The sequence below is a fragment of the Taurulus bubalis genome (genome assembly GCF_910589615.1).
Source record: "Taurulus bubalis genome assembly, chromosome: 17".
Classification (NCBI taxonomy): domain Eukaryota; kingdom Metazoa; phylum Chordata; class Actinopteri; order Perciformes; family Cottidae; genus Taurulus; species Taurulus bubalis.
The window spans coordinates 23,420,506-23,434,528 of record NC_136605.1 but is presented as its reverse complement, the minus strand read 5'-3'; the positions used below and the strand labels follow the sequence as shown (position 1 = coordinate 23,434,528).

At 46.1% G+C, this 14,023-nt stretch overlaps 1 protein-coding gene across 1 annotated transcript in view; it reads left to right on the top strand.

The window, feature by feature from the left end:
* radil2a (Ras association and DIL domains 2a) overlaps window positions 1–13,809 on the top strand; it is a gene marked incomplete at its 5' end in the record, with an annotated part of 41,493 nt that extends 27,684 nt beyond the window's left edge. The window contains 6 exons of the mRNA XM_079233115.1: window positions 860–1,004; window positions 2,602–2,783; window positions 3,134–3,494; window positions 10,257–10,372; window positions 13,465–13,604; window positions 13,687–13,809. Coding sequence (XP_079089241.1) covers window positions 860–1,004; window positions 2,602–2,783; window positions 3,134–3,494; window positions 10,257–10,372; window positions 13,465–13,604; window positions 13,687–13,777 — 1,035 coding nt within the window. The 3' untranslated portion in view covers window positions 13,778–13,809. The remainder of the gene's footprint in view (window positions 1–859; window positions 1,005–2,601; window positions 2,784–3,133; window positions 3,495–10,256; window positions 10,373–13,464; window positions 13,605–13,686) is intronic.
* Between the last annotated feature and the right edge of the window lie 214 nt (window positions 13,810–14,023).

The window sequence follows — 14,023 nt, the reverse complement described above, 5'->3', positions numbered from 1 at the left end:
ACGTGACTCATGTTTCTTTACCTGCAGCTGCTTTCTGTCTGGAATGAGTCATGATGAGGATCCTGAGACGCTGAATGAAAGTTTACACTTCTCACGAGAGCCAGAAGGACGTGTTCATTCATCATCTCCTCTTCATGGAGAGCAGAATAAACACAGCGTTGATAAGCGCTGCTTCTTATTCTCCCACGGGGCTTTGTTACCGCAGGGACAAAAGACTTTTTACTAGATCGGATAATTGTTTTAAAAACACTCTGCATGCAAATGAGAGAGCAGCAGCCACTTTGATTTGGGAACAAGCATTCTGGGAAATGACTTGTTTGTCCCTCCCTGTCGTTCTCACAATGACTACAAAGAGCTTCTCCTTCTTTGAAGTTACACATGTTGAGTTGGCTCTGGCGACCCCTGTGGACAAAAGTGGTAACACTAGTCCCTTTAGAAAACCTCTCATTTAGCTTGTAATTACGTTTGTGTCCAATTTATAATCAGTTTTGAATCTGGCTCCAGTGGGATTTTAATTATATTGGAGAAGACGCTGAATATTTTAGTTCAAAGACTTTGTGATGTGTGTTTAAGTCGCTGCTCATCTCATCTCATCTCAAATCCCCCTCAACTGCTGCAGGGGGAAGGGAAACAATGCAGATTATTTTAGTCTTTAACCTGTGCAGCACTTCAAACTCTATCGGGAATGCTTCCCATTTATAGCACAAGTGAGAAGAATAAAATATGTGTATCTGAACAACGTCTCTAACATCAAGATATCAACATTCTTTTAGTTTAGATTGTATTTCTCCCGCAGCTCTAGAAAGACAAAACAAAGTTCATCTGACATCACTCTCTTGTCCTTCTCTGTCGTCTACAGGCGTCCTGGGCGTCTCTCCGGACGGAGTTCTCCTCCCTGAACGCCGCTCAGCTGCACCACACGCTGCGGGGGTACAGCTCCGGTAAAGCCCGTCCCGCCGGCTGGAGCCCGGCGCCGGACGACGCCGAGGACGCCGTCAGGACTGGTGAGAGAGGGTCCAGACCCAAGAGAGACGGGTCCTGACCCAAGAGTGAGGGGTCCAGACCTAAGAGAGAGGGTCCAGACCCAAGTGAGACGGGTCCAGACCCAAGAGTGAGGGGTCCAGACCCAAGAGAGACGGGTCCAGACCCAAGAGTGAGGGGTCCAGACCTAAGAGAGAGGGTCCAGACCCAAGAGAGACGGGTCCAGACCCAAGATTGAGGGGTCCAGACCCAAGAGAGAGGGTCCAGACCCAAGAGAGACAGGTCCAGACCCAAGAGAGACGGGACCAGACCCAAGAGAGGGGTCCAGACCCAAGAGAGAGGGGTCCAGACCAAAGAGTGAGGGGTCCGGACCCAAGAGTGAGGGGTCCAGACCCAAGAGAGACGGGACCAGACCCAAGAGAGGGGTCCAGACCCAAGAGTGAGGGGTCCAGACCCAAGAGAGAGGGTCCAGACCCAAGAGAGACGGGTCCAGACCCAAGAGAGGGGTCCAGACCCAAGAGAGACGGTCCAGACCCAAGAGTGAGGGGTCCAGACCCAAGAGAGACGGGTCCAGACCCAAGAGAGGGGTCCAGACCCAAGAGAGACGGTCCAGACCCAAGAGAGACGGGTCCAGACCCAAATACACGAAAACATTTCACTTCCTAACAGAAAAGATCTGCTGCTTTTTCTTGTCACACATCATTGTGGATTCTATATATTTATGTTTTGGACAAAACAAGGAATTTAAGGACATTTTCATGGCTTCAACAATTAATTGATTATGTGCGAAATTACTGTCAGACGAATCAATCATATAAAATGATGGTTAACTGCAGCATGAGGCCACAGATAAACGACGGCCTGTTTCCTGTAAGGAGGAACAGACTGATGAGCAGCTGCTCGTCTGTTGACCCGTCAGTAGACGCTCTTCACCGCTAAAGACTTCATAAATAACTGAGATAACGGAAAGCACTCATTATGATTTATGTGTCTTATGGTTTCATTCTTAGTTTTGTATCATTGAGTTTGGTTCAGTCGAACGAGTTCCATCTTTTCATGTTAGAAACCTTTTTATGACGAAGATCACCAGAGACGAGTTCAAAGTGTTAAAACAAGAGAGATTATTCAATATATACTCTTATGAATACGTCTTTGTCAATGTCACTTTTGAGATATAAAATAATGTCATTGGAAAACTTTAGGACACTTTTAGAAAATCCCTTTTTCTTTAACTTTAATTAACAAATTGAATCCTGTTTAAATAATCTGGATATTTTAGATCTGGGGAGAAACGTTCATTTTGTATTTTTAATAAAAGGTAACCCTTTACACTGACACTGACACACACACACAGTATGTGTGGGTAATCCCGTCCTGACGGTCTGTCTCCACCGGTCAGCTTCCAGCAGGCCTCACCTGGCCTCACCTGGCCTCACCTGGTCTCACCCTCTTCTCTCAGACGGCACCGTACTAAACACACCGATCCACCAACAGTTGCATCAGTCCTGTACTTTATTTACACCTTTTAATTCGGGGTTGACCCAAATACAGCGGCTTTACTTGAGTTATCTCAGAAAGCTGTAATTGAGCTCAGGGTCATGTGACTTGTTCTCTCTTCAGCTGACATCCTGGAGAGCTTCGACGGCCACCCGCCGCTCGTCCTGCCCGACAGCGCCTTCCAGCTGGAGCTGGCTGGCCCCGTGGTGGAGCCGGCTCTGTTCCAGCAGCTGGACCGCCTGCAGGGGTTCATACGCCGGCTGCCCCGCAGTGACACCCGAGCCGAGCCCGACGCGAAGGAACAGGTAACCAGCGTTGTTACCCGGAGCAGGAAGCAGGGCGCCTCGATGTTTCTGCATCTGTTGTTGATCGACTTTGTGTTCACCAGACTCTCCACGGGACGACCGCAGACAGCCAGTCTGCGCCCAGAGCCCTGCAGGACCCTGCCCATCAGAATCCTCATCAGGACCCTGCCCATCAGGATCTTCATCAGGATCCTGCCCATCAGGATCCTCATCAGGATCTTGCCCATCAGGATCCTGCCCATCAGGATCTTGCCCATCAGGACCCTGCCCATCAGGATCCTGCCCATCAGGATCTTGCCCATCAGGATCCTGCCCATAAGGACCCTGCCCATCAGGTTCCTGCCCATCAGGACCCTGCCCATCAGGTTCCTGCCCATCAGGCCACTGCCCATCAGGATCCTCATCAGGCGTCCTTCGACCCGGTTACCTGCCCCTCCCCCGCCGCAGACCCGGACCGCCGCACCTACCCGGCAGAGCCGACTCCGGCCAGAGGGTCTCGCGGTGACCTGACCAGCTGTGAAGCGGTCCTGACCCAGAAGCTGAAGAACCTGGAGCTGCAGAACACGCTCCCAGGACATGGCGACATGGGCTACCACAAGAGCCTGGCTCTGGACCCGTCCTGCCTGCTGACGCCCCCCAACACCCCGCAAGGCATGGAGCTGGCTGAGCTGGAGGCCGACCTGCGGGAGGGCACCCGCCAGCAAAGGCAAGGTAACTGAAGTCAAAAGATTTAGCGAAAGCTGCAATCGAGACAGTTTGGGGACGTTGAGAAGTAGCGGGGCATCATGGGAGTTGTAGTCTTCATTGCAGTCTCCTGTTTGGATTCCTTCAGTGTCCAGAGGTTTCCTCCTCTCCAAAACTAACAGATTAAAACCAATAAAAAAAAAAGTCAATGTTAAATATTAGTGTCCTCACACAGGATGTCCTGGAGGGGCAACAAGTCGAGCTGCCACTAACAACATAACAAAGTTAGCTACCGCTAACAATATAACAAAGTTAGCTGCTGCTAACAATATAACAAAGTTAGCTGCTGCTAACAATATAACAAAGTTAGCTGCCGCAACAGTATAACAAAGTTAGCTGCTGCTAACAATATAACAAAGTTAGCTGCCGCAACAATATAACAAAGTTAGCTGCTGCTAACAATATAACAAAGTTAGCTGCCGCAACAATATAGCAAAGTTAGCTGCCGCAACAATATAACAAAGTTAGCTGCTGCTAATAATAAAACAAAGTTAGCTGCCGCTAACGTTTGCTCAGCTTGTTTCTCTGATAACTTAAGATCCAGAAGCCCAACGACTAGAATCCTTCATCCGGTCAAAAATAACCAAAATATTAAAAGGTTATTGCAAGAATTTGGGCTAAAACTGGATAAAAAGTTACTTTTTTGGTAGACACCACAACTCTCACACAAAGAGAATGTGACAGGTGACAAAGTTATGGATTGTAGTTGAGATAATAAGTACGCAACATACAGCATAAGTCTAGTCGTTTCTAGACATTTTAATGTGTAGAAGTTACATATTACACCCTTTAAAGTGTTCTAATAAAGCCGAAAACAGCTGGCCAACATTATGTGAAACCTGGCCACAGAAGACGGTAATTGAGAGTTATGAAGAGCACAAAGAAACGGAGGTGAAACCACACGTGATGAGAAACCGGCAGCGTCTCAAAAGGCCCATTCATGGCTTCACTTACACACAGCAGCTTTTCATTCAGATGACACACAGCTGGCACGAGGTCAGCTCTTAAAACCTGGATCACCTCCTCGGACCCAATCTATGAAGAAAACTATTTAGTGACTTGACCTCGAGGACCCGCTGCATATTTGTTCCGGGTCCACACAAAGGTAATAATGCCCACGACATAAAAGTCCTCCCTTCATCTTTCACTTGACTCCGGAGGAGTCAGGAATTCCAGGTCGAGGCTGCAGGGTGGGCTCAGGAAGCGCCCTCTTGTTCCTGGATGCCTCCGTCGTGAGGTCATCTGTCGGAGTCAGAGGGAGTCAGAGGGAGAGTCCACTGCCTCACTTATTGTCACTTATTAAACTCAAACGATACCGCACCATTTCAGATGTATCTGCGGAACCAGGACTCTTTTACTTAAAGGGATAGTGTGGGTGTGTTTGAGTAAAGCTCGGCTGTGAACGTATCTAACGAACCTAAAAGAGTTTAAATCTACTTCATATCTAGAATATGTTACATTACAGAACACTTTAAAGGGTGTAATATGTAACTTCTACACATTAAAATGTCTAGAAACGACTAGACCTATGTTGTGTACTTATTATCTCAACTACGGCTTTTTCTTTCTGACGGAGAACTGAAGCCGTTATCAACGCTCTTTGCGAAGCCACAAGACTCCTTTGACAAAAAAAAGTGTTGGGTCTCACACTGCCTGGTTGCTTACTTAGTTTGTGTTGTGTGACTTTGGTTATTGTTGATTGTTAGTGTGTGTCTTTGGTTGTTGTTGATTGTTAGTGTGTGTCTTTGGTTGTTGTTGATTGTTAGTGTGAGTCTTTGGTTATTGTTGATTGTTAGTGTGTGTCTTTGGTTGTTGTTGATTGTTAGTGTGTGTCTTTGATTGTTGTTGATTGTTAGTGTGTGTCTTTGGTTGTTGTTGATTGTTAGTGTGTGTCTTTGGTTGTTGTTGAGTTTTAGTGTGTGTCTTTGGTTGTTGTTGAGTGTTAGTGTGTGTCTTTGGTTGTTGTTGATTGTTAGTGTGTGTCTTTGGTTGTTGTTGATTATTAGTTTGTGTCTTTGGTTGTTGTTGAGTGTTAGTGTGTGTCTTTGGTTGTTGTTGATTGTTAGTGTGTGTCTTTGGTGGTTGTTGATTGTTAGTGTGTGTCTTTGATTGTTGTTGATTGTTAGTGTGTGTCTTTGGTTGTTGTTGATTGTTAGTGTGTGTCTTTGGTGGTTGTTGATTGTTAGTGTGTGTCTTTGATTGTTGTTGTTTGTTAGTGTGTGTCTTTGGTTGTTGTTGATTGTTAGTGTGTGTCTTTGGTTGTTGTTGATTGTTAGTGTGTGTCTTTGGTGGTTGTTGATTGTTAGTGTGTGTCTTTGGTGGTTGTTGATTGTTAGTGTGTGTCTTTGGTTGTTGTTGAGTGTTAGTGTGTGTCTTTGGTTGTTGTTGATTGTTAGTGTGTGTCTTTGGTGGTTGTTGATTGTTAGTGTGTGTCTTTGGTTGTTGTTGAGTGTTAGTGTGTGTCTTTGGTTGTTGTTGATTGTTAGTGTGTGTCTTTGGTGGTTGCTGATTGTTAGTGTGTGTCTTTGGTTGTTGTTGAGTGTTAGTGTGTGTCTTTGGTTGTTGTTGAGTTTTAGTGTGTGTCTTTGATTGTTGTTGATTGTTAGTGTGTGTCTTTGGTTGTTGTTGATTGTTAGTGTGTGTATTTGGTTGTTGTTGATTGTTAGTGTGTGTCTTTGGTTGTTGTTGATTGTTAGTGTGTGTCTTTGGTGGTTGTTGATTGCTAGTGTGTGTCTTTGGTGGTTGTTGATTGTTAGTGTGTGTCTTTGGTTGTTGTTGAGTGTTAGTGTGTGTCTTTGGTTGTTGTTGATTGTTAGTGTGTGTCTTTGGTGGTTGTTGATTGTTAGTGTGTGTCTTTGGTGGTTGTTGATTGTTAGTGTGTGTCTTTGATTGTTGTTGTTTGTTAGTGTGTGTCTTTGGTTGTTGTTGAGTGTTAGTGTGTGTCTTTGGTTGTTGTTGAGTGTTAGTGTGTGTCTTTGGTTGTTGTTGATTGTTAGTGTGTGTCTTTGGTGGTTGCTGATTGTTAGTGTGTGTCTTTGGTTGTTGTTGAGTGTTAGTGTGTGTCTTTGATTGTTGTTGATTGTTAGTGTGTGTCTTTGGTTGTTGTTGATTGTTAGTGTGTGTATTTGGTTGTTGTTGATTGTTAGTGTGTGTCTTTGGTTGTTGTTGATTGTTAGTGTGTGTCTTTGGTGGTTGTTGATTGCTAGTGTGTGTCTTTGGTGGTTGTTGATTGTTAGTGTGTGTCTTTGGTTGTTGTTGAGTGTTAGTGTGTGTCTTTGGTTGTTGTTGATTGTTAGTGTGTGTCTTTGATTGTTGTTGATTGTTAGTGTGTGTCTTTGGTTGTTGTTGATTGTTAGTGTGTGTATTTGGTTGTTGTTGATTGTTAGTGTGTGTCTTTGGTTGTTGTTGATTGTTAGTGTGTGTCTTTGGTGGTTGTTGATTGCTAGTGTGTGTCTTTGGTGGTTGTTGATTGTTAGTGTGTGTCTTTGGTTGTTGTTGAGTGTTAGTGTGTGTCTTTGGTTGTTGTTGATTGTTAGTGTGTGTCTTTGGTTGTTGTTGATTGTTAGTGTGTGTCTTTGGTGGTTGTTGATTGTTAGTGTGTGTCTTTGATTGTTGTTGTTTGTTAGTGTGTGTCTTTGGTTGTTGTTGAGTGTTAGTGTGTGTCTTTGGTGGTTGTTGATTGTTAGTGTGTGTCTTTGATTGTTGTTGATTGTTAGTGTGTGTCTTTGATTGTTGTTGAGTGTTAGTGTGTGTCTTTGGTGGTTGTTGATTGTTTGTGTGTGTCTTTGGTGGTTGTTGATTGTTAGTGTGTGTCTTTGATTGTTGTTGATTGTTAGTGTGTGTCTTTGGTGGTTGTTGATTGTTAGTGTGTGTCTTTGATTGTTGTTGAGTGTTAGTGTGTGTCTTTGGTGGTTGTTGATTGTTAGTGTGTGTCTTTGATTGTTGTTGAGTGTTAGTGTGTGTCTTTGGTGGTTGTTGTTTGTTAGTGTGTGTCTTTGATTGTTGTTGAATGTTAGTGTGTGTCTTTGGTGGTTGTTGATTGTTAGTGTGTGTCTTTGATTGTTGTTGAGTGTTAGTGTGTGTCTTTGGTGGTTGTTGATTGTTAGTGTGTGTCTTTGGTGAATCTAAACAAACATTTTAAAACACCAAAGTCTGTCAGTGAGCACTGATTCCATGAATTTAAAGGTCTAATATGAAACGTTATCTGCATTAAAAAGACGAGACCTATGTTATTTTTTGGGCGTTGTGTACTTAAATTCCCCCAAATGTGTTCCACTATTTTTTAAACTTGATAAATCAATCATTTTAGGGTGTGTTTCATTTGGTCGCCTGTAGGCGGCGTCACTTCCTGTCTGGCGCGTTGACGTTGCAACACACTGCTTTTATTATCGATCATCCGATGACCTGTGCACATTTTTGGATGGATTGCCATGAAATGTTGTTATAATGATTGTTATTGTTTTAAATTGAGGGACAAGATAAGTACAACTTACATTTCTGCTGTTTTTTAATTGAAAATGTGGACCCAATGAGTTTAAAACCAACACACAGGCGGATTTATTGATGAATAAATGGTAACTGATGGTCCTGAAGCTCCTCAGACCTGAACCCGAGCTCCAGGAACCCGCTTGCTCACATGTGTTTGAGTTTAGTCGCTCCCTCACAGACTCCATGTGGCCATGAGGGTTTAAAGCTGAGGGACTGTGTTGATCCCAGTCACATGTCTTTACTCTCATTGGTTACTTGTTGTTTTGTGTTTTCTCTGTTGGTGCCTTTCATAAAAGTCATTTACTTATAGGGTTTGGGGATTATGTAGAAGAAAAAGCCACCTGGCACCATCTCTGTGTACATCTGTCCTAGTTAGCAGTATATGTAATAGTTTAATACGTTCTTAATCTGCACAGTTTATAAAGTCAAACTATGTTGATAATCTTTCAAGCCTAAATGTCAAACATCAACAGTCACAACTTCTTGAAATTGATCAATTGCTTCTTTTCCTTGTTTATATCGTATTCTATTTAATGTTTTTTCTTAATATATAATTTTTTTGATTGTTTCTTTGGAAATACAAGACGCCGCCGCAGTGATGGATGTGTCCCATGGTTCATAGACTTAAACCATCAATCCATTAATGAGAGAAATAATCAGCACAGATAGTGAAAATATTTAGTTTTTACTTATACATTCAGGAAGATTACAAATAGTTTAAAGAACTATACAAATAAAAACTATGGCTTGTAAGTCTTTTCTGGATTTTTTTAAAGTTCAAATGAAGTCAAATGAATAAACTAATATTGTGTAATAAATAAATGAATCAGACACTTATTCAAGTAAATTTGAAAATCATGTTTATGTGGCGTGAAGTTGTTTTCCTCTGATGGGGACCGAGCGGAGCCTCCAGTGCATCTACCTCTTTGCTTTTGGCTAACGGGTCATGTTATTTTCAAAGTTTGGTAATCCTTTAATCCGACCCCAAGAATTACAGAGAGGTGGTGATGTCAGGAGAGAAAAGAGCAGCGGCCGATCCGTCATGGGAATTTACAGTTGGGTTGGTGCGTGGAATCTTAATCGGTGGCGGCATTGTTCGGGGCAGGTCCTGCGTGGGGGGCAGACAGGGTGCATGATGGGAAAGGGCGGGGGGGCGATCAGGAGCTGTAGGGGAGGAACAGGGGCGGGGGGCTGTTGCTCCGTTGTTGTTGTGATCATGCAGCATCCTCCAGATGCGGAAGTGTTTTAAAACCTGCATTCTCTCTCCTGGCCACCAGGGGGTGACTCCTCTGTTTGTATAGAAGTATATGCTTCATGTGTTAAAGCTGCATTCTCTCTCCTGACCACCAAGGGACGACTCCTCTGGTTGTATAGAAGTCTATTTAACCCTTGTGTTGTCTTGGGGGTCAAAATGACCCGTGTACGAGTGTATATAACACGAGGGATAAGTGACTCTACTTCTCTTGATGTATTCCCTCAGTAAACATTGTAAACATGAGTTTATGTCTCAATCTCTAGTTTCAAGTCTTCTTCAATACAGCATGATGTTCATTTAGTAAATTAGAACACAATCATAAACTTGGATGACCTCCACGTCTTCACCTCATCTTTTGACCCTTTTAGACATTTGTGTAAAATTGTTATGTTCTTGAGCTGTTTAAGTTGTGTAGGTCTCATTGACCTTTGACCCAAAATCAACGTTCCAAATGTGTAAAACATTCTTGAGATGTCGCGTTCAGAAGCTACAGCTTCAGAGGCAAAACCTCTTTTAGATGTTTGCTCTAAACAAAGTGAATATTTGACCTGACGTAATAAAACATAAGAGGGTCTACAACGTTCTCACAGTTCATCCTCAGGAGAACACGTCTGAGCCACGTTTCATACATCAATCAGTAGGGTTCTTCCTCTGGGAACCATGCATGTGCACCAAAGCTGGGATTAGAGATCAGGAAAATTACATTATGTGTGCTGTTAAATTATGATATTATTATTGTATAATCAGATGATGTGAGAAACAAGAACTTCCTCATTTAACTTTTGCCAAAGCTTTCTTTACAGAAGGACTCTGGTATCTATAGTAGTTGTTGTTAACGGGTCACTGAGTTCAGGACCAGTCTGAGTATTCACCTGTTCCAATGTGTTGTTATTCACGCACCTGTTCCAATGTGTTGTTATTCACACACCTGTTCCAATGTGTTGTTATTCACACACCTGCTAAATGTGCTCTCTGTTGTTTGTCAGCCAGTGGACAAGCTGACAGGAAGTGGGAGAGTGTAGAAGAAGACAGAGAGGAAGTGTTTGCGGTGGAGCTTCACAGAGGACCTCACGGGCTCGGCCTGGCACTGGTGGACGGGATGGTAAGAACTCTCCTTCCTCCAGCGTGCATATATATATAGCCCAAAACGTGTAGTGAGGGTGAACTGGGAACGTCTGGCAGAGGATCCTGTCCGGGAGGTCTTCAACTCCCACCTCCGGAAGAGCTTCTCACACATCCCGAGGGAGGCTGGGGACATGGAACCCGAGTGGACCATGTTCAAAGCCTCTATTGTGGACGCGGCCGCTAGGAGCTGTGGCCAGAAGGTCATCGGTGCCTGTCGTGGCGGCAACCCGAAAACCCGGTGGTGGACACCGGGGGTGAGGGAAGCCCGTCAAGCTGAAGAAGGAGGCCTTTTGGGCCTGGTTGGCCCAGGGGTCTCCTGAAGCAGCTGACAGGTACCGGCAGGCCAGAAGGGCTGCAGCTGTGGCTGTCGCGGATGCTAAAACCCGGGCATGGGAGGAGTTCGGGGAGGCCATGGAGAAGGACTTTCGGTTGGCCTCAAGGAGGTTCTGGCAAACTATCCGGCGGCTCAGGAAGGGAAAGCAGGGCCTACCCCGAGAGGTCACTAAGGTAGTCAAAAAGCTCCTTGGTGGCAAGGCGCCGGGGGTGGATGAGATCCGCCCTGAGATGCTGAAAGCGCTGGACACTGTTGGGCTGTCTTGGCTGACACGCCTTTGCAGTGTCGCATGGGGGTCGGGAACAGTGCCCATGGACTGGCAGACCGGGGTGGTGGTTCCCATCTTCAAGAAGGGGGACCGGAGAGTGTGCTCGAACTATCGTGGCATCACACTGCTCAGCCTCCCGGGAAAAGCTTATGCCAGGGTGCTGGAAAGGAGGCTCCGACCGATTGTCGAACCTCAGATTCAAGACGAGCAGTGCGGATTCCGTCCCGGTCGTGGAACAGTGGACCAGCTCTTTACCCTTGCAAGACTACTGGAGGGGTCCTGGGAGTTCGCCCAACCAGTCTACATGTGCTTTGTAGACCTGGAGAAAGCTTTCGACCGGGTCCCTCGGGGGTTTTTGTGGGGGGTGCTGCGGGAGTATGGGGTGCCGGACCCGTTGCCACGGGCCATCCGGTCTCTGTACGCCTGCAGTAGGAGCTGTGTTCGTATCCTCGGTAGTAAGTCAGACACGTTCCCGGTGGGTGTTGGCCTCCGCCAGGGCTGCCCTTTATCACCGGTCCTGTTCGTGACCTTCATGGACAGGATATCTAGGCGCAGCCAGGGGGCGGAGAGGATCCGGTTCGGGAGTCTCGGGATCGCCTCTCTGCTGTTCGCGGATGATGTGGTCCTGTTTGCCTCCTCGGACTGTGACCTCCAGCATTCACTGGGGCGTTTTGCAGCCGAGTGTGAAGCGGCAGGGATGAGAGTTAGCACCTCCAAATCTGAGGCCATGGTGCTCTGCCGGAAACCGGTGGATTGCTCCCTCCAGGTGGGGACAAACTGCCTACCCCAAGCGAAGGAGTTCAAGTATCTCGGGGTCTTGTTCACGAGTGAGGTTAAGGTGGAGCGGGAGATCGACAGGCGGATCGGTGCGGCTGCAGCAATAAAACAGGCGCTGTACCGGTCCGTCCTGGTGAAGAGGAGCTGAGCCGGAAGGCAAAGCTCTCCATTTACTGGTCGGTCTACGTTCCAACCCTCACCTATGGCCACAAACTCTGGGTCGTGACCGAAAGAACGAGGTCTCGGATAGAAGCGGCCGAAATGAGCTTCCTCCGTAGGGTGGCCGGGCTCAGCCTTAGAGATAGGATAAGGAGCTCGGACATCAGGAGGGAGCTTGGAGTCGAGTCGCTGCTCCTTTGTATCGAAAGGAGTCAGCTGAGGTGGTTCGGGCATCTAGTCAGGATGCCTCCTGGACGCCTCCCATTAGAGGTTTTCCAGGCACGTCCAACTGGTAGGAGACCCCGGGGAAGACCGAGGACACGCTGGAGGGATTATATCTCCCGGCTGGCCTTGGAACGCCTCGGGGTCCCCCAGAATGAGCTGGAAAATGTTGCGGGTGAGAGAGAAGCCTGGGTCGGCCTGCTGAACCTGCTGCCACCGCGACTCGACCCCGGATAAGCGGTTGAAAATGGATGGATGGATATATATATATATATATATATATATATATATATACCGTTAACATGAGACCTGATGGTGGAACTGAACGTTCACATTAGACCTGATGGTGGAACTGAACATTAACATTAGACCTGATGGTGGAACTGAACGTTAACATGAGACCTGATGGTGGAACTGAACGTTAACATAAGACCTGATGGAGGAACTGAACGTTAACATTAGACCTGATGGAGGAACTGAACGTTAACATTAGACCTGATGGAGGAACTGAACTGAACATTAACATTAGACCTGATGATGGAACTGAACGTTAACATAAGACCTGATGGTGGAACTGAACGTTAACATTAGACCTGATGGAGGAACTGAACTGAACATTAACATTAGACCTGATGATGGAACTGAACGTTTACATTAGACCTGATGGAGGAACTGAACGTTAACATTAGACCTGATGGAGGAACTGAACGTTCACATTAGACCTGATGGTGGAACTGAACGTTAACATTAGACCTGATGGTGGAACTGAACTGAACATTAACATTAGACCTGATGGTGGAACTGAACGTTTACATGAGACCTGATGGAGGAACTGAACGTTAACATTAGACCTGATGGAGGAACTGAACTGAACATTAACATTAGACCTGATGATGGAACTGAACGTTTACATTAGACCTGATGGAGGAACTGAACGTTAACATTAGACCTGATGGAGGAACTGAACGTTAACATTAGACCTGATGGTGGAACTGAACGTTAACATTAGACCTGATGGTGGAACTGAACTGAACATTAACATTAGACCTGATGGTGGAACTGAACGTTTACATGAGACCTGATGGAGGAACTGAACGTTAACATTAGACCTGATGGAGGAACTGAACGTTAACATGAGACCTGATGGTGGAACTGAACGTTAACATTAGACCTGATGGAGGAACTGAACGTTAACATTAGACCTGATGGTGGAACTGAATGAAAGTTATTAGTCTTTCATGTCAATGCCTCCAATAGTTTGTGAGGTATTTCAGTCTGGACCGACTTTTCCTGTTCCCTGTTTCCATAGAAAACTCAGCTGAGAATGAGCGGCATCTACGTGAAGTCGGTGGTTCCCGACTCTCCGGCGGCTCGGTGCCAGAAGCTGAGGGCGGGCGACCGCATCCTGGCTGTGAACGGCACCAGCGTGGTGGGGATGGAGTACAACACGTGAGTATTAAAGTACACATAACAAACCTCCGCCTGACCTCTCCTCCCTGAGAGTGAGTTTACATCTCTGTCTTCATGTCAGTGGCAGGGAACTGATCCGATCTCCAGCTGACTCTCTCAGACTGCTCGTGGCTAAGATGAACTCCCAGACCAGCGTCCAGGGCTCTGACTAAATGCTGAAGGAGCGCTGTGTGAGACGGTGGAGGGCAATGGAATACTGGGAGTACGTTGGCCTCGTGCTTCAGTGTGAACACTTCCTGCTCCGCAGCGAGGAGAGCCGCCTGAGGCCGTCTAGTAAAGAAAACATCCATTTCAACGTCTGAGTTCACAGGATTCGGTCCGACGAGCTTCATCGAGCTGCTCGGGATCCAGATCCACGTCTGGACACAACCAGAATGATTTGTTTTCACACTACGGCT